The sequence below is a fragment of the Girardinichthys multiradiatus genome, chromosome 14 (genome assembly GCF_021462225.1).
Source record: "Girardinichthys multiradiatus isolate DD_20200921_A chromosome 14, DD_fGirMul_XY1, whole genome shotgun sequence".
Lineage (NCBI taxonomy): Eukaryota > Metazoa > Chordata > Actinopteri > Cyprinodontiformes > Goodeidae > Girardinichthys > Girardinichthys multiradiatus.
Window position 1 is genome coordinate 7,996,986 of NC_061807.1, and position 19,798 is coordinate 8,016,783.

Consider the following 19,798-nt stretch of genomic DNA (forward strand, 5'->3'; position numbering starts at 1 on the left):
TCTTCTATATTAAAACTAAATGTTTACCAGCAGCTGTTAAATATTTTCGGACCAGAAACGGTTGACTAACCTTGGTTTGTGAGACTCCACAGCAGCAAGTTGAGGACTACAGAGGAAACAGAACATCTGGGTTAACGGACTGAAGACGGTTGAAGCTCATCAAGCAGAGTTCCAGATATAACCTTTAATCTGACATAGTTAACCATATCTACAAAGGATTGATTGTTATGTGTGTTTATGAGCCATGCTAAGCTAACAGACGCTAGGTCACATGATGCTGGACAGGGCCACACTTCAGACAGAGATGAACCAGGGCAGCGGCGAGGGGCCCCAAAGGTTTGAGGGCCACAGTAAACAACAGTTTCCAGTTTCATTGATGTCATGGCACCCCCTCATCCCTGACCCTTGACCCGAAGCACATCTTTGGTGACGGTAAACTCCAGAGCGTTCGGTCAGGGATTTGGCATGTGTTGAATCACAGTTAAAGTCTCTCTAAGGTCAGTTGGTAAAATGGTTTATATCTGAGCCAGTTGCATCAAGCCATTGGCTTTGCAGCAATCCCTCCTGGTTCCACTGTCAGTTGGTGCAGGTCAAGCACCAGCTGACAGTGGAAAGGAACAAAATGACAGCAATTACTTCTATTCATAATTAAGACAAATGGGACAACCCCTCCCTGTCTCTGTGTCTCAGCTCAGGTGGGATTGAATTGGTGTCGGCTGACTGGGAACAACTGGGTCTGATGTCATCACTGGTTTACTGAAGCTCTCCCTCCAGACTAAAGTTAAGCCTGAGTTCATTCAATTAAAACCTTTCACAGACTGTTGATATAGATGCTCCTCTTTCTTGGTGACCTCACAGGTCAAACACACAAACAGCTCTGACGTGTTCATTTGTCTCATCTGGAGGATTTGAGAACCTTTTCCACATTAAGTATCTTTTTGCATCATCTGGCCTGTTTACCATATTGTCTAATAGGGTCCAGCATTAGTTAAGATTTGTTTTTCATTTCAAAAATCCCCCTTTTAATCCATTAGCACTGTTAGGTTGAAGCATGCGGTTTAAACTGCGATGGTTTCATGCATTCATTGCTGAGACATCACTAAAAATCACACACATTTTCTGCCCCACTTTAAATGTCTTTCAACATGAGACAACCTTAAAATGTTTCTCAGGACTCTGCAGCGTTTCCTTTAACCAGTAACATTTCTTTCTGGTTCACTTGATCCCTGCAGGGACTTTTACAGGATTAATCTGGTAAAATGCTGCTGAGGGATCCTGATGAGACTGACTTTAACTCCTGTTTTATCTGCTGATTATTCACCCAGAACTATTATTAAAAATGTGCTGTAGTGAAATGATCTGTTGTGCAGGGATCGATTAGTTGGCAGGAGTCTGTTAGATCTGTTCTGGACTAATATAACTTGTAAATAAGACACTAACTGAGAGGAATCTGTCCGTTAAATCAGGGTTAAAACCTAAATCACTGTCAGAGAAAACATTGATATGATTTTTCAACGTGAAAACCAAACATAATAGCATCTAATTATACAATATCCTCTTTCTGGACACTTTTTATGTTATACCTGCTTAAAACAAACGCTGGGTTGATGCATCTAGATAAGTTTTAAAAAAGCTCAATTTCAAACCGAGCCTCAGGATGATCAAGAACTTTGAACCTGGCCCGGTTGTTGGTGCCAGACAGGCTGGTCTAAGCATTTCAGAACCTGTTGATCTGCTGGGATGTTCCCACATCTGTCAGGTTTACAAAGAAAAGAGAAACTTTCCATGGAGCAGTGGTTCTGTGGACAGTAGTGCTGTGATGGTGTCTAAGGTCAAAGTGCAATGAACAGACAGGTTCAGGATTATATGGCAAGCAGCAGCAGCTCAGATAACCTCTGGTCACAACCGAGGTGTGAAGAACATCATCTATGAACACCCGAGTGGAACCTGAAAGCAGAATGGGCTACAGCAGCTGATGACTGCACCAGGTACCATAACTGTCAGCCTAGACCAGGAAACTGAACTTAAAATTCCCCCCGGCTGACTGAAACTGGACAATAATTAGAGAAACCTTGTCTGGTCCGATGAGTCTCAGTTTCAGCTGCAACATTCAGATGGTCGGGTCAGAACTTGGTGTCAACAACATGAAAGAATGGATCCATTCTGGCTAAAATCAACAGCTCAGCCTGCTGCTGCTGCTGGTGGAGCTGGAGCTGCTGCTGGTGGAGCTGGTGCTGCTGCTGGTGGAGCTGGAGCTGCTGCTGGTGGAGCTGGTGCTGCTGCTGGTGGAGCTGGTGCTGCTGCTGGTGGAGCTGGTGCTGGTGGAGCTGGTGCTGCTGCTGGTGGAGCTGGAGCTGCTGCTGGTGGAGCTGGTGCTGCTGTTGGTGGAGCTGGAGCTGCTGCTGGTGGAGCTGGTGCTGCTGCTGGTGGAGCTGGAGCTGCTGCTGGTGGAGCTGGTGCTGCTGCTGGTGGAGCTGGTGCTGCTGCTGGTGGAGCTGGTGCTGGTGGAGCTGGAGCTGCTGCTGGTGGAGCTGGTGCTGCTGCTGGTGGAGCTGGTGCTGCTGCTGGTGGAGCTGGAGCTGCTGCTGGTGGAGCTGGTGCTGGTGGAGCTGGTGCTGCTGCTGGTGGAGCTGGAGCTGCTGCTGGTGGAGCTGGTGCTGCTGCTGGTGGAGCTGGTGCTGCTGCTGGTGGAGCTGGAGCTGCTGCTGGTGGAGCTGGAGCTGCTGCTGGTGGAGCTGGAGCTGCTGCTGGTGGAGCTGGAGCTGCTGCTGGTGGAGCTGGTGCTGCTGCTGGTGGAGCTGGTGCTGGTGGAGCTGGTGCTGCTGCTGGTGGAGCTGGAGCTGCTGCTGGTGGAGCTGGTGCTGCTGCTGGTGGAGCTGGTGCTGCTGCTGGTGGAGCTGGAGCTGCTGCTGGTGGAGCTGGTGCTGGTGGAGCTGGTGCTGCTGCTGGTGGAGCTGGTGCTGCTGCTGGTGGAGCTGGTGCTGCTGCTGGTGGAGCTGGTGCTGCTGCTGGTGGAGCTGGAGCTGCTGCTGGTGGAGCTGGAGCTGCTGCTGGTGGAGCTGGAGCTGCTGCTGGTGGAGCTGGAGCTGCTGCTGGTGGAGCTGGAGCTGCTGCTGGTGGAGCTGGTGCTGCTGCTGGTGGAGCTGGTGCTGCTGCTGGTGGAGCTGGAGCTGCTGCTGGTGGAGCTGGAGCTGCTGCTGGTGGAGCTGGTGCTGCTGCTGGTGGAGCTGGTGCTGGTGGAGCTGGTGCTGGTGGTGTCATGGTGTGGAGGTTTCTACCTGAGTATTACTTCTGACCCTGTCTGTCGCTTTATGACCACAGAGTCTCAGGTTCTTAACACCATGTTTAATTTATAATGAAGAGATTTCCGAAGCCAGAAGAAGGTCCCAACCAGGACTAGCGAGATGTACCTAACAAACTGACCAGTTCGAGTCATGTATGGCAGACAAGGTCACCGAGGACAACAGTTAACTAGTCTCAGGTTAACGTGTTTTCAGCTCTGAGAACTCAGAGTTCCTCTTCTTTACTGAATGAAAGGTTCTAATACTTATGATGAAAAAGCATAAAATAGAGAGCTTGTTGTAAATACTATAAAAACAATGTTACACATGTGATGGTTTCTAGTTCAGATGAATAATGTCATTCTAAGAACCTGCCTGCTCTTTCCTTACTCATATAACTAACCTACCTGGAGTTCAGACCTCTGTCCCTCCATCCTCAGGTACAAACAGAGCAGGAAGTACAGGTTTAAACAGACAGAAACAGGTTTCCTACTTACAGAGCAGACTTTGTAGAGATGATTCCTTCATCGTAACTCTTAATGATCTAAAGCCTCCTGTCCTTCTGCACAGGATGTGTTGAACCCGCCCTATTTGTATGAACACAGCTTGTTTTTATTCTTGTTCCTGTTTGTTTCTATTTCACTTGATTTCATTTGCAGGAATATGATTTTCCACCACGAAAATAATTCCCCAATTAGGCAATTAAAGTATTTGTTTATTAACAAATGTATTCATTATCAAAAAGCTGAAACCTTGTGGTATCTAATCTAACCACTAGAAGGAGGTGCTGGACATTTAATCATGACTAGTCAGCCTCTGTTGAGGAGCGTTTTAATCACTTTAAACATGAAAACTTTCTTCATTTGTTTTTGGACTCCAGGATGTGGTTTTCTTTGTGACTGGAGCTGCTGAAGCTCGGTTTACATCGACTGTCGGTTTAGTCTGAACATCAACAGCTGAAGCCATGTTGGGAAACCAGGTTGCGTTAGTAGTGCCACAAAAAACAATTAAATCAGAGGTGTACTAGTTAACTAGTTCTACAACTAGTCGAATACTTTACATTTTAGGCTTTTCCAGTCCAGTTCCTACAAGTTAACTATGACAGAGTGACGTCATTTGATCTTTGTGACCTTCTGGTGGGTTCGTTGCTTCGTAGATTTGTTCCTGCTAGTTAGTGCCTCCAGCTGATCAGACGTATACGGTTTATTTCAACTAGAGCCCCAAAATGATGAACTACAGTAGCTTGAAGAAATATCCAAAGAATGAGTCACAGAGAGCTAAGTGATGCTTGAATAAATACGCAATCGTCTTGCCATAAAGTCGCTCTTTAGGGCAGGACTCCGCAGCTGTTGCGCAGACTAGAATCAACACAGAGGAAGTAAACAGTGATTTCTAGAGGAGTTGACAGTTTCTCTGCATTATTCTACATATATCTGAAGCTAAGAGATCAGGACGCGCTGCTGCTAGATTAGTATCACAGATTAAAAGGATCTCGCAGAGTTTTTAATATTTTATTTATGGGTTAAAATTCTGTTTGAGATCCGGATGAACACCAAAGAAAGGACACAATGCCTGCTGCTGTGTTTTTATACCTTTTACTGCTGAAAACCGTCTTCTGCTCTTCTGCATCTAAAGGTAAATTGTTTATTAATTCATTATTAATATTATTATTATTATTATTACTGGTAGCAAAGTCCTGTATGACCGCTAAAACTAGTTGTTTCCTAACTAAAAGTGGGATTAAAAATCATCTCTTTCATTTGTTCATTTATTTTGATTATTAAAAATAATCTCTATTTTTATTTATTGATTTACTTTTTTAAATTTCTTTTTAATTTTATTATTTGTTCAAGTATCATCTCTACATTAACACAAGAACCTTTGAAACAACAAGCTCTTGCTCTTGCTGGACCTGTCACCTGATGCTTCTTCAATGGTTGAACGATGCCCTCTGGTCACACTTGGGACCATCAGACCAGAGATCTTTGGACCACGTTTCTGCAGTAGATGAAATCATGCAGGTTCTGAATCCTGTTCTGGATCTTTGGACATTTTATTGAAACTGAACAGAACAGCTGCAGCAGACCTTAGGTCTCAGCTAGGAAGCAGAGCTGAATATTCTGCTGAGTCACACATGATCAGGGTTCTGGGTAACATGATCAGAACCAACCTTTTTACCACGATGATCTTTAACGGCTCTGCTCTGCTTTGCTTTGTTTTCTCTCCTGCAGGTCAGAGGATCTTCACAGTAGAACCTGGACAGAACATCCTTCTGCCATGCCGAGCTCCTGACAACAGACCTGTCATCGCTGTAGAGTGGAGCAGAGCAGATCTGGACCCAGAATATGTGTTTCTGTACAGAGACGAGCAAGTTGTTCCCTTCTACCAGCATCCATCTTTTAGGAACCGGGTGGATCTGCAGGACAGGAAGATGAAGGATGGAGACGTGTCTTTGGTTCTGAAGAACGTGAGGACTGATGACTGAGGAACATATGAGTGCAGAGTTTTCCAGACAGGAAATAAAATCAGGAAGAGAGCTAATCTGGATTCTGATCCCATCAGCATCATCATCTTGGATGTAGCTCCTTCTCCTCCTCCAGGTGAGTCCGTTTGTCTCTGGATCAGAGCTTTCAGCAGCTTCCTGGTTCTTGATGTGACAGTGAAACATCTCAGATCAGATGTTTGTGTTTTATTGATGAGTCTCTGTAGACAGCAGCTGGTCTGAGATCAGTAGATGATGTTCTTCAGTCATCTCCTACCTGACAGCTCATACTAACACCTGGTTCTGTTCTGCAGGTGTCTCTAGAGGCAGGTGGAACAAGGTTTCAAGAAACAAGGCCGGATCTGTCGGACCTACAGTTAGTCTTCTAATGTTAGTTTTGCATCTGTGGGTTTGGTGATATATAAAAAAAAAAGACTTTTTCAAGTCAGAAGACCCAGATGTTCCTGCTGAACCTTCAGCTGGGAAGTAGACATTGATGTCTACGACCTCTGACCAGAGGTCAGGACCCCTGAGTGTCCTGAATCAGTTGATGGTTCTGTGAAACTGCTTCATCCAAAACAAGAACAAGAAACGATAAGAAAAGCCCGTCCTGAGGACCTAAGAGGAGATGGTTGTACCAGATTTAGCATAGCAGTCTGGTTACCACGGAAACGGTCCATACTGAAGCAGAGCGACATCCTCTGTCCTTATTTCGCTGTAAACTGACTTTTAACGGCTGCTGTCCTTTGAGATCTCATGGAAACCAGGAGGAGCCGTTTTACTCGCTGAAACGTTTGACCTCACAGAGAATCTTCTGAACATTTTCTAATGATGACGGTCATCTTATTTAATATGTTTGGAGCTTCTGCTTATTATATTTCTATGAAACATCAGAGATCTAGAACCAAAGGAAGCAGTCCCAAGCAAACCCCACTGACTCGCAGTTCTGTCTGAACCAACCTGCTGCAGATGTGACCCAGATGCTACCAAACAACATGGAGTCATGTTTACAAATATGGATTCAAACAAATGATAAAGTTATGAAATAAAACTGTTTGTCATGTTTTATGTCAAATGAATCATACTTTAATGAAAGAAGCACAGTTTGCTATAGAACCAGTCATTGTCAGATTGGACCGAGAGTTCAGCAGAACTTCTGCTCTTCTTGGACCAGATGAAGATATCTGACCTTCCAGCCACATCTAGACACTTTCTGGATGCTTTGTTCTAGAGTTTATCATTCCTTTGGTTTCTGTGTCGGTGCTGCTTTCATCTCTAACCTGAGAAGAAATCAAGAAGACATGGAAATAAAAACAGCAGTGTGGTGTTTAGATCAGAAATGATTTATTTAAATGTGAATATTTTATGTTTAGATCTTAAAGTGTGTGAGAGCGAGACTCGATGAACTGTTCAAGTTCATAAAACAGGAAAACCTGAAAGATCAAATCTAAAAATGTCAATGTATTTAAATAAACCTTAGAAAACCTGATGTCCTGCTGTAGCCTCATCAAGTTACCAAGCAGTTCTTCATTAATTAAAGTTATGAACTCGTCATGCAGCGTGCTTGAAGGCAGCTCTTTGTTACAGTGATGCCATTGTTAGACCAGTGGTACCGATTGGAACCGGTTCCAAAGCTTCAAACACTCCCATTTACACCAGCTTACTGTCTCCTTTCAGTTACATTTGTTGACCTTTGATCTGATTGTTTTTGCTTTATGATGAAGGTAAATGATTACCTGGGCTAAGAATAACAAATGTAACCATTTAATCATAGAAACTGGTCCAACCAGAACCAAAGGGACTGGTGGGTGGAGATGTTAGGGCTTAAAATGAATCTGGCTTGTTTTTGTTCTGAATGCGCAGAACAAAATGTTTCCAAGTTGGTTAATAATAAAATATTAATCAGGTGACCTGAAGTTCATGCACTGTAAAAAACTAATGATGGGTCTAAATAGATTAAATATAATTAACATGTCAGAACCAGCAGAAGGTTTAATAAAAATGTTGAAGTTTGTGATGCATCACAGTAATAATGAAGCCTCAGTTTCTTTCTCCTTCAGATCTGAATAAGGAATTTAATAAAAACTGATATTTCCTCTTATGACCAGAAACACAGGAGACAGAAACCATTGATTCAACTAAAACTGATGCCATACACTCTATGTTGTACTTTATGGTACTTTATGGTACTTTATGGTACTCTTAACAGGACCATCAGTGTTTTTATCGTGACTCAGATGTTTTACTGTAAATCCAGTTGTTGACTCACTCTGGGAGGAGCTGCCTTACTGGAAACCATGCAAACACTCCCAGTCTTCCCAGTAAGTTTAACTCAAGTGTAGAAAAACACAACAGATTTCCTTCTGATGTTAATTATTATGCAAACTGGGTTTTAAAAACTAAGTACACCCTTCCCTTTTCCACAGGACATAACAAAGAAAGCAGTGAGGTGCTGATAATCAAATGCACCGATTCACCGGTCATGGTCGGTGAGAGCACTTCTAGAAATCCAGGAGTCTTGGTTGGTCGGAGAATCTAGATGTCTGCCAACACAATGTCAGGGCGGAAAGATATCAGCAATGGTCTTATAGGAGCAACTGTTGCTGCCCATCAATCTGGGATGGGTCATAGGGTCATTTCCAATCTATCTGAAGTCCATCATTCTACAGAGAAAAATTATTCACAAGTGTAAAGTCAAAGCCCAAGACTCAACAGGTCTCAGTTACTGTGTTAAATGTTGGGCTCCATAGCAAGATAATGAACTGTGAACAAATATGGCTTGTTTTGGAGGGCTACAGGAGAGGTTAGAGGTGATAAAGCAGAGATGTTTGAACATAACATAGAGCAACCTGTTAGGAGAAAACCAACCACAGCATCTCATAACATCTGTCAAGCACAGTGGTGGAGGGATGAGGATGTGGGCTCATTTTGCAGCCAAAGGACCTGAGGTCATGAGAATGGACCCAGAACACCTCAGTATGCCAAGGTATCATGGAGTCAAATATGAGACCAGAACACCCACAGCTACTCTCTCCAGGACCGGAGGTGGACGCCCCTCGCATGGAGGATGGGGGTCCAAAACCTGTCCTTGAAGGCCGGTGTCCTGGAACTTCCACATGTGTCCGTGGTTCAACGCCCCTTCATCAGACGGCTGAATTCCTCTTCGGTCTGAAATCAAGTTCTGCAAAGTTCTACTAATTACCTGTTTGATTTTATTGTGCTGAAGCAGAGACATCTGAGGACGACTGTCCTGAAGGACTGGAGTTTGACACCCTGGTGTTGGGACTACCAAGGCTCCGGTTTAACACATCGATCTTTGGGCCGAAAGAACTCGTTGTTTCATAGATGATAAGAAAATTATCAGCAGATGCAGGAAAGAATCAACTTCCTGTTACGGTGGTTCAGGTCTGAGTTCTGAACAGAAGCAGAAAACAACACAGAACTAACATCATTACCGGGTACGACCCATAGAAAGCTGATGTTGGACTTGCTTGAGCACATTGCAGGGTGTGTCTTCATACCTGTCTGTGGTAAGAGGAGGACGTCCTGACGGTAAATAATACAAACCCTCATGGTCTCCTGAGACAAGCAGAACCTTGTCTGCAGATAGCTTGATAATTAGCTGCTGACAGTGAGGAGGATGACTCTGCAGGATGAAGGTGCAGCTGCTGAATCAGCTCGGATGAATGTCTGCAGGCTTCAGTGTCCAGGAAAATCTCTGTGAAGACTGCAGGACATTGACTGGATACTGGTTCTGCTTTGTCTCCTGTGACACAATGAGACACTCCTACATCTACTGTAGCAATGGGAATTTTTCTGAGTCCACTCTGAATATAACAACCTTCAAGCAACATTTCTGTTTTTGATTGATCTAATGTAATATTTTAATCTTAAATGTAATAAATATGTTGACTGGAAGCAGAAAATCTCCATAATTACCAGAAATAAGGGCTTGAAAACAAAGTCTGTGAGGTATTAATCTATATAATGTGTTTCACTCAGTGATGGAGCTCCTGAAATAAACCAACTGTTCATTGAGGTCGTGTTTTATTGTGAAAACTGCATGACTCGCTCAAAGCTGCTCTCCAAAGTTACCTGATGCAGTTTGGTTATTGACCACAAGTGTTTAAAAGACGGAGATAAGAAAAGAGAAACTGGCTGAGGAACCGGAGGAGGTAAGGAGAGGGAGGAGATCCAGATTGTAAACCAACAAGATGACTTTATGGGCCTGAAGGAGAAATGGTAAAAACAGAGGAGCTAAACTCAAGGCAGTGAATGAAAACAGGCAACGTTAAATTTGATAACCTTAAAATTGATAACATTAATATTTACCATGTTATCATTTTAATGACCTCCAGATTCACGGATTCTAAATTTAAAAGAGGTGAAATTAATCACATGTTGGGTTTTACGTCACTCAGTTAAATCAGCTTTTAATCCTTAATACTGACCAGAGACGGTTACTGGAAAAGGTTTAAAACAGAGATGCTTGTCTGTTCTTACAGCTCAGTTAATGTTAGTATAGAGATAAACATGTAATTACTTTTTAAAAATGTCACATTTTAAATAGTTATATGACTGAATGAATTTATACTTTGAGATGAAGCTCATAAAAATGTTCTTTTTTCTTCTGTATTTTGTCCTTATATTAAAGGTAACTTGTTAGAGGCTGTAAACTTAGAGTTGGGCATGAAAACACCCAGCTTCTGTCTGTTTCAGTCTCACTGATTATTCTTTATGTGTCCTTATGATGGATCATTGTGTCGTCTGACTGAAACTAAATAAACTGAACTGAATAAACCAGATTTGAACAGGACACGTCGATGCTTTGCCATTTTTCCGTCACAAGGGGGCAGCATGAAGCTGTTTCCAGTCAGAATGGAGCTAGAAACATGCTGATGATACTGAAGGTTGGTCTGTGCTTTACTTTGCAGAGGTGAAAACTGGACCTCATTTAGATACGATTATTTCTTTTAACGAATCTCTTCGTTGAAGCGGCGGTTTCTCTTCTATCTGTAAATGCAGAGCTCTGTGACTGATTCTATTTAATCCAACTTAATGCTGTAAGGAAAAGTATTTCTGACGGAGGTTGGAGGTTTTCACGTCCAGATGGTGTCCATTACTGTTAGTTTACATAGAAAATAACTTTTGATGTTTTACTGCCTGTTTAGTTTGAATTAATGAATAAAACCTAAACTCTGAGTTATAATCACACACCAGGAATTCATCACTACTGTAGAAACCAGCAGTGGACATCGCAGGAGTGGACGTTGGATCCTTCTCTCTAGAAACAGTGTGGCTCCAGGACTTGGGTTTGTGATGCTGCGTTTGAATGAAGGACAAGACTTCTGGACCGATGTCATTTGGACCGATGAGACCAAAGTAGAGAAGTTTGGACATTTTGCACAGAACCATGTTGAGATAAAACCAAACACAAGACACTGGCACAAATACCTCCATCCTACTTTCAAGCATGGTGGTGGAGCGCGGATGATTTGGGCCTGCTTGAAGCCTGGAGTCAAATGTGAGTCCATCTGTCCATCATCTGCAGCTTGGTCCAAACTGGGTTTCCCAATGGTCCCAGTACAGCAGAAAAATTACAACAGAATTTACTAAAATAGAAAGAATGAAGGTGCATCAATGGCCCAGTCAAAGTTCAGAACTGAACCTGACCGAGATGCTGTGGCAGGACCTTCAGAGAGCTGTGAAGGTGGTGCTAAAACTGCTGGATAATGGGTCGGGTTTAGTTTTCACATTGACTTTAGAGACTCTTTTCCAATGAATGTGAATTAAAATAAAGATTTATTCTGTGAGTTTCCTGCTCCAGACCGTGGCAGCAGTCAGGGTTCTGTTCATCCTCTGGAGAACTTTCACTGTTCAGCCAGGAGTCAACCGGATCGGATCAGAATGAATGAAAAGAAGAGTTGAAAAGCAAACGAGAGGAACCAACTTCACTCGTGTTGCTGGGCCGCCTGAACTGCACGTTACTGCTGTAACCATGGTGATTGCTGGGCCGCCTGAACTGCACGTTACTGCTGTAACCATGGTGATTGCTGGGCCGCCTGAACTGCACGTTACTGCTGTAACCATGGTGATTGCTGGGCCGCCTGAACTACACGTTACGGCTGTAACCATGGTGATTGCTGGGCCGCCTGAACTACACGTTACTGCTGTAAGCATGGTGATTGCTGGGCCGCCTGAACTGCACGTTACTGCTGTAACCATGGTGATTGCTGGGCCGCCTGAACTGCACGTTACTGCTGTAAGCATGGTGATTGCTGGGCCGCCTGAACTGCACGTTACTGCTGTAACCATGGTGATTGCTGGGCCGCCTGAACTGCACGTTACTGCTGTAACCATGGTGATTGCTGGGCCGCCTGAACTGCACGTTACTGCTGTAACCATGGTGATTGCTGGGCCGCCTGAACTACACGTTACTGCTGTAACCATGGTGATTGCTGGGCCGCCTGAATTACACGTTACTGCTGTAACCATGGTGATTGCTGGGCCGCCTGAATTACACGTTACTGCTGTAACCATGGTGATTGCTGGGCCGCCTGAACTACACGTTACTGCTGTAAGCATGGTGATTGCTGGGCCGCCTGAACTACACGTTACTGCTGCAACCATGGTGATTGCTGGGCCGCCTGAATTACACGTTACTGCTGCAACCATGGTGATTGCTGGGCCGCCTGAACTGCACGTTACTGCTGCAACCATGGTGATTGCTGGGCCGCCTGAACTACACGTTACTGCTGCAACCATGGTGATTGCTGGGCCGCCTGAACTACACGTTACTGCTGTAAGCATGGTGATTGCTGGGCCGCCTGAACTACACGTTACTGCTGTAACCATGGTGATTGCTGGGCCGCCTGAACTGCACGTTACTGCTGCAACCATGGTGATTGCTGGGCCGCCTGAACTACACGTTACTGCTGCAACCATGGTGATTGCTGGGCCGCCTGAACTGCACGTTACTGCTGTAACCATGGTGATTGCTGGGCCGCCTGAACTACACGTTACTGCTGTAACCATGGTGATTGCTGGGCCGCCTGAACTGCACGTTACTGCTGCAACCATGGTGATTGCTGGGCCGCCTGAACTACACGTTACTGCTGCAACCATGGTGATTGCTGGGCCGCCTGAACTGCACGTTACTGCTGTAACCATGGTGATTGCTGGGCCGCCTGAACTGCACGTTACTGCTGTAAGCATGGTGATTGCTGGGCCGCCTGAACTACACGTTACTGCTGTAACCATGGTGATTGCTGGGCCGCCTGAACTGCACGTTACTGCTGCAACCATGGTGATTGCTGGGCCGCCTGAACTGCACGTTACTGCTGTAACCATGGTGATTGCTGGGCCGCCTGAACTACACGTTACTGCTGTAACCATGGTGATTGCTGGGCCGCCTGAACTGCACGTTACTGCTGTAAGCATGGTGATTGCTGGGCCGCCTGAACTACACGTTACTGCTGTAACCATGGTGATTGCTGGGCCGCCTGAACTGCACGTTACTGCTGCAACCATGGTGATGCGGTCCAGTTGTCCTTCCTTCAGACCGGAAAACTCGGCGTCGTAGAGACAGGGTCTCTGCTGGGAACTCTTCTGAACACAGTTTGCTTCTGTTGACCTCAGAGAGAAAAGTCGAGGCACGTTTGTACCTTAATTACTCCGTTCATGAATGAATACCAGACACACAAACAACACTTCATTTCTACTTTACTTAGTGCATATGATCGCAGGATCGTATGATTCTTGGATCCAGTTCGCAAAAAGTAGTTTATTGAAGTGTACACTTATTTTATACTTAAAATGAGGCTGCATACTTGAAGTTTACTTTTTATAAACTACCTTTTATATACTTAAGAATAGTATAGTGAAGTATACTTCTACTGAAAAGTATAATGAGAAGTCTATGACTAAGTACTGTAATAATAAGACTTAAACTTATAATAATGAAGCGTATACTTGTACTTTAGTATAACTTTTATTTCTGCAACAAAGTACTGATACTTGGAATATCTTGATCCAGATACAGGATAAGGTGAAGTCAGACTCATGCTTACATTTAAATTTTTCATTACACACATTTGCTTTGAGGTATCACCCCTGTTATAAACTTACATGTTCAAGATCATATTGTGCTGGAGTTTAAGTTACAGTATAGTATGTGTGCTCAATTGTATTAACGTTTAGTGCCTTAAAAACATACACAGAAACAGGGAAACAGACTTGACTTTATTGATCAAGTTCTAGTCCCTCTCATAAGGGTTTGGCAATGGTGTTATGTACATAGCATCATCTGTTTCAACAAGAACACATTTTGTTTTAATCATGTCAGGCCAGACAGCATTAACAGTTTCAGTGTGTTTAACCTCATATATGAAAGTACTTTGAACACTAATCTGTGAATCTTTACACTCAGGCCTGTCTGATTTAGCAAGTACCTCAACTAAAACACAACATAGTTTGGCACATGAACAAAAAGCAGAAAGTTGATGTGAACATGTTTTTTTTTCCACACAACTTTGCAATGGCCAGCCTATATGGTATTTTAATACATTTTTGTATCAGGGGATGACCAAAACCTCTGACACTTTCAGTTAGTATTTTACAATTTTCTATTTTTATTTTATTAAAGTAAAGTTCTTCAACAAAAGACTTAACCTTTTCATTTTCTGGATGGATAGTGTTCTTAGCTCTTTTTGGCAATTCTCTCCACAACAGAAATGTTCTGACAATTTGTGAGCGGACATACTGTGTTCCATGAAAATACTTCTTGAGACTGCCCATATTGGGTTCAAATGAACAGGTTGATGTAGCCCATAATGGCCCCCATTGTTTGACACTTTGAGCAATGTGTGTTAGCAAGTGAATATTAAAAGTCATGTTGTTCTTCCCATACAGTCTTTGGAAAACAATGACACATTTTTTTAGAGCTAGCGATGCTATCAAGATGCTTTCAGTCTTAATGGTATCCTGCAATAATGTATATATGCCAAACACCAGTAGGAACAAATGGTTCCAAAATCTTGCAGGCAGTATGCCTTTCAATACAGGTAGAGAATAGAAAAGGAGAAATGCTCGCCACTCTGAAGGTTTCCAGAACCTCCGTTCAGTCAGTGACCTTGGTGTCCTAGTAATCTCAACAGGTGGTTTTATTTTTACAAGTCGCCTATCAACTTCATCAATCTCTTTACCTATGAACCAGGGGGAATCTCTGTTTGTTGAATCAAACCACAGTGTAGAGAGTTAGCGAGTGATTCCCAGACACACATTGTGTTGATAGTCAGGAATGAAGCCATTTATCATTTGGAAGTGTTGAAGTTGCATTAAAGGAGATGGCCCTTTGACTCCATACACTGGTTCATTAGTTGTTCCTGACATTGCATGACTGAAATGATCCCTCTCATTTCTAAGTAGGGGTTCAGGTTGTTCGTATGGATCTACCACCTCTGTGCAAACAAAAATCACAGCCATAAAAACCATTGAACTGCTTAGTGTTGCGAAGCAATGGATGAGCCACAGAATCAGAGCTAGAAATCAGCACAAACACTTTGGAAACATGACTTTATCCTTTTCTGTCCTGCCAGGCAATGCCTTCAGTCTCTAATAATGAAGCTTCTTTAACAAATGCTGTCAGCAATGTAATCATTGATGGTTTAGCTGGCCCAAACCAGCCTCCAAATGAGACTGTACGGTGTGCAAAAGTACCTAGTGCTTTTGAAAACAAAACCACGCTCGATCTTTCCCCAAGAATTGGTGGCCCACATTGCAAACTTTTTACTATAAATATTTGTGGAAACAAATCACATATGAAATAAATTCAATAAATGAATTAGGTCAAAGTTTCCCACCTAAAAGAAAAAACAATAATTTAAAAAATACATTCATGTAAATAGTACATGATCATTTTAATTAACCAGTGTTCTTGTCACGATATTAAACCAGTCCAAAATATAAATATGCACCTGGAAACTGCCATTTATTGCAATGCTAAACAAATCTCTGAACAATAACGTCACACCGCCACCATGGAAACTACAACAACTATAGAAAGTAATGTAAGCAGCTTTAGACATCAATCATTGCCTTCTTAATTTATTATCTGTTACTTACTTTTATGTTTTATCTGTACTTTGTACTCCTTGGAATCTCTTCATGGATAAGTACTGATGACCAGCAACAATGTCCAAAATTAATCACCCAGTGCCCTAATCTGGAAGAAGATGGATGGATAAAGGTAAAGTGGAACATTAAAGGCATAAAAAAGTCCAACGGTCCAACCTTTTTCCCAGTAAAGGTTTTAATGTTTGGTGGTAAGTTGTTAAGTTTTTGCTTCCCAGTTACCTTGATATCATTAATTTAACCTGTCGCTCATAGCCAGTTATGCTGTATAGATTTGAAAAAAGCTAATCTACAAGCTAGCATGCATGATGCAAGTTTGACTGTTTTTCTTTAAGGTTAGTCCTTTTCAAAATAGGTTTGCTGAATTAATATAGATATAATTTAATATTACAATTTTAAACTCCATTTCAATAATGGCTGACCTGAAAGATGTGGAAGAAGAGGATTATGAAGTTCAAACACAAAAGATAGCTGTCTGGATAAATAACCTCGTATGACACCAGTTTACTGTAATTCAGAACAGAAGTGACATTCTTTTATCATTTTAGATGTGCATAAAACTTGTAAAGAAATGAACTCTCCTGTTTTTACCCACTGTTAGATAATTATGCCAATCTTAGTAATTCCTTTTTTTGTAAATCTTTAAAATTATTTAAAATATATGTTCTTGTTATCAGTTACATGAACTTGGCACAATACTAAGACTATCTGAGTTTCTTAAAGTCTGATTAGTATCAGCAGATAATTAAATACATTTAATGATGGGTCAAGTCCATAACTTACGTGACTTTTCTTTTTTCTTTACACATTTCTGAATCAGTGGTGCAGTTTATTCTGCAACTAGTACTAAATCATCAACAGTGATGCTATTACATGTCTGTTATAAAAATACAAAACTGAATTATAATTTTGACAGAAAAAGAATCATCAAACCATGTAATTTTAATGGGTCTAAAAAGAGTGATGACACAAAGCTTTTGTTCCCTTGTTTTCATTTCTTTTACAGAGCTTCCAGTTGTAGTGACACAACTGAAAGATGTGATCGAAAGAATCACCGTTCAGATATCAACTCCTGCATCCACCTGGCCAACACCCACACCCTCTGTAGAGCCACCAGTTTCTCCACCCACCTCTCCTCAGTGTTATCTGACCCTGATGATATGGTTTACCTCAAAATGCATGGCTACTGTATACTATTGATCCATGTGGGGAGATGTTTGCTACACAGTTTCCCTTTACATCTTTTGATTGCACACATAAGCTAGAATGAAAATATTGATAAACTTTGTCCTGGACGTATACTATTAGGAAACGGTATGACACTCAGATTTCTTTATAGACTGTTAGTCTATAAAGTATAGGCCTATGCATATTCACTGCTCAGATGAATAGATAGAGTAGATTTCCAAATACTTTATGTAATTGTTTAATCATTATTTGGTGAGTAACATTGCTGTGGGGCTGTGGTGACCTACTGGTTAGTGATTCCAGAGAGGCCACAAGTACCCTGGTTTGAATCAAATGTTTAGCAGGTGCCTCTTGTGCCAGACTACGATGTAAAAGTCCAAAGATGAAAGCTGAAGTCCCTGCGAACTACAAGCTCAGCATTGTACATTGGGGATCTCGCGGTGCTCGTCTATGGCAGAGAAACGCTGCCCGATTCGAGCTTGACCTGAAGGCAGTCCGGGGCTCACAAAGATGTGGAGTCAAAGCCACTATTGGATAACACAAAACGTGATGCTATACTTGGTGAGTGGATATAATTTAGGACAAAACGTGTCTAAAATAAATCCATACATATTGTTTTCTCCTTTTATGAGCATATGTCTGTAATGTTCCATGTACTATAATATTGAACATGATATTAATTCAGTTACTGTCACTTGTAATATGAAAAGACATACATGTGTACACGCTATCAACACTACAAATGTAACAATTCTATCAAACAACAAATAATTATGCTTCTATGTGATGGTAAACAATATATAATTATAGAGGGCTTGCATGTGATGCCACCGTCAGCAGGCTGCCCACTCAGTTATTGCTCTGTCTTATTCAGTGTAGCTGATTGGGGTGTGATGTATGTTCAGTCCCTCTATGACAGGTTTTGCTGCTTGCATTTAAGGTCACAGTTTGAATGTTTTTGCATAAGTTCTACAAAAATGCTCTTCCTACTGATTCATTTTCACTTTTTTCTTAGCTATTTGAATCGAAAACTGTTTTACTGTTACAAATGGAGTTAATACACGAGGGCTGTTGTAAACGATTATTTTAGTAATCGAGTTTTCTATCGATTATTCTGCCGATTAATCGAGTAAGCAAATACAAAATTCTGTTTTGCTGTAGCAACTTAAGATAGTAGAAATATATGAAAGAGAAAATGCAAGAAAAAAATCAATTCATTTTTAAATAAGATTTTATTACTTTAAATGCAATAAGATTCAAACATCACCTTTAATAAATCATAATGCATTTTAAGCTTCAATTACTTGATTTTTTATGTATATATGTGAGGTTTGAGGTTGCATTGAATACAAGCATTTTAGCATTACAAAAGAATCTAAAGCTTGCATGTTTTTTACAGATTACAAAACTAAAGGTGATCTTTATGTTAGCACTTGGGTCAGTAAATAGGTTTGAGTTTAGAAGTTCAGCTACAAAGAACTGAGTTTTGTTGAGTTAATCTAAATAACCAACGTCTATTCATGTTTTAATTAAGAATATATTATTATTATGTTGGTCCAGTGTTTGCAAAAATGTTATTTTGACTGGGAGCTGTAAACAAATATTACACTCATAGAAAATAAAGGCGAATGGCAGCTTCCAAAGCAGAAGTTTGGTGCCAGCCATAAAAAAGGAAAACCATACTAACGACTAAAACTCTTTTTTTAACCAGAAATATTCACTCTAAGTATCTCATAAATGAAGGCTGCAGCACATCAACATATAAATGATTTTTAGCTCAAGTCGTTCATCTGTTGCTGTGCTTTTATCTTCAGTTATGTCAGACACTTGCAGTTGTTCTTCTGGTTCTTCTTGCCAAGTAGCTACTACGAATAATAACTTTAGACAAAATGTATTTCTTGTACATGAATAATGTATAACATGCCAGATGCTGCACTAATGATCACAGATTGCAAAGGGAAAAGAAAAATCACCTGTTGGGAGCGACGGACGAGCTTCATGTATGCAGCGGATGTTTCTTGCTGAGGTGTTGAAGCATCGAGGACGTGCTGTTATGACGTCAGATCTACCCTTTGACCACGGAGTGCGCAAGAGCGCGCAAAGCGGTGCGCTGCGCTGCGCTCCGCTAAAAAAAAAACGCCAGGCGCAAGCTACTCAGGTTTACGGATTTAAAAAAATACATACATTTCTGCTCCCTGAGGGGGATAGAAAATAATTGATAATCACTGCTTTATGCCTGTTTGACATGTGTGTTAATTGTGGGTGGTGAAGTAATTTTTGGTTTTGTATGTTTTTTCACTCAGTCTATGCCCAGCCGAAGTTCCAGACACCACCATGCAAGATGTGAGACGAATCATAAGAAAGAAATGCAACAATATAAACTATGCCAAGCAACTACATGAAAAGAAGCGTTTTTGTTTCTGTCAAGATATTTATTTTTTGTTCCAAAGATGTGCACTTTTTTTTGACCTTCTTTTGACAAGGCATGAGTTCAGTTCTCAGTTGGAGACACTATTTTGTTTACACTTTTAAAGCATATGCACACTTTTTCATGCTCCATTTTTTACAGAGGACTTCATAGTGATTACATTTTTATATGCAAATGTGCACCTTTTCCTTGAAATGTTTAAAGCAGGGCTTCACTTCATAGAGGCTTTTAGTTTTTGAACTGCGCATCTTTTATCATTTAGGCAGGTAATTGTAAAAACTCTGGATG

The 19,798-nt window shown here is 41.8% G+C and overlaps 1 protein-coding gene and 3 long non-coding RNA genes across 4 annotated transcripts in view; 1 reads left to right on the top strand and 3 right to left on the bottom strand.

Annotated features, from left to right (window-relative positions):
• LOC124881000 (Fc receptor-like protein 5) overlaps positions 1 to 3,809 on the bottom strand; it is a 7,462-nt gene extending 3,653 nt beyond the window's left edge. The window contains exons 1-2 of the mRNA XM_047386478.1: positions 3,779 to 3,809; positions 71 to 106 (exon numbers count right to left, since the gene is read on the bottom strand). Of these exons, the coding sequence (XP_047242434.1) occupies positions 71 to 106; positions 3,779 to 3,809 (67 nt within the window). The remainder of the gene's footprint in view (positions 1 to 70; positions 107 to 3,778) is intronic.
• An 830-nt stretch (positions 3,810 to 4,639) lies between these two features.
• On the top strand, positions 4,640 to 6,826 carry LOC124880633. Its single transcript, XR_007041390.1, has 3 exons — positions 4,640 to 4,916; positions 5,513 to 5,881; positions 6,078 to 6,826. It is a non-coding gene; the product is annotated as an uncharacterized LOC124880633 (long non-coding RNA).
• LOC124880654 lies at positions 6,827 to 9,499 on the bottom strand. Its single transcript, XR_007041414.1, has 2 exons — positions 8,966 to 9,499; positions 6,827 to 7,043 (listed from the first exon to the last, which is right to left on the bottom strand). It is a non-coding gene; the product is annotated as an uncharacterized LOC124880654 (long non-coding RNA).
• Positions 9,500 to 13,985: 4,486 nt separating this feature from the next.
• LOC124880647 lies at positions 13,986 to 19,209 on the bottom strand. Its single transcript, XR_007041404.1, has 3 exons — positions 19,056 to 19,209; positions 15,886 to 15,985; positions 13,986 to 15,623 (listed from the first exon to the last, which is right to left on the bottom strand). It is a non-coding gene; the product is annotated as an uncharacterized LOC124880647 (long non-coding RNA).
• Positions 19,210 to 19,798: the final 589 nt, after the last annotated feature.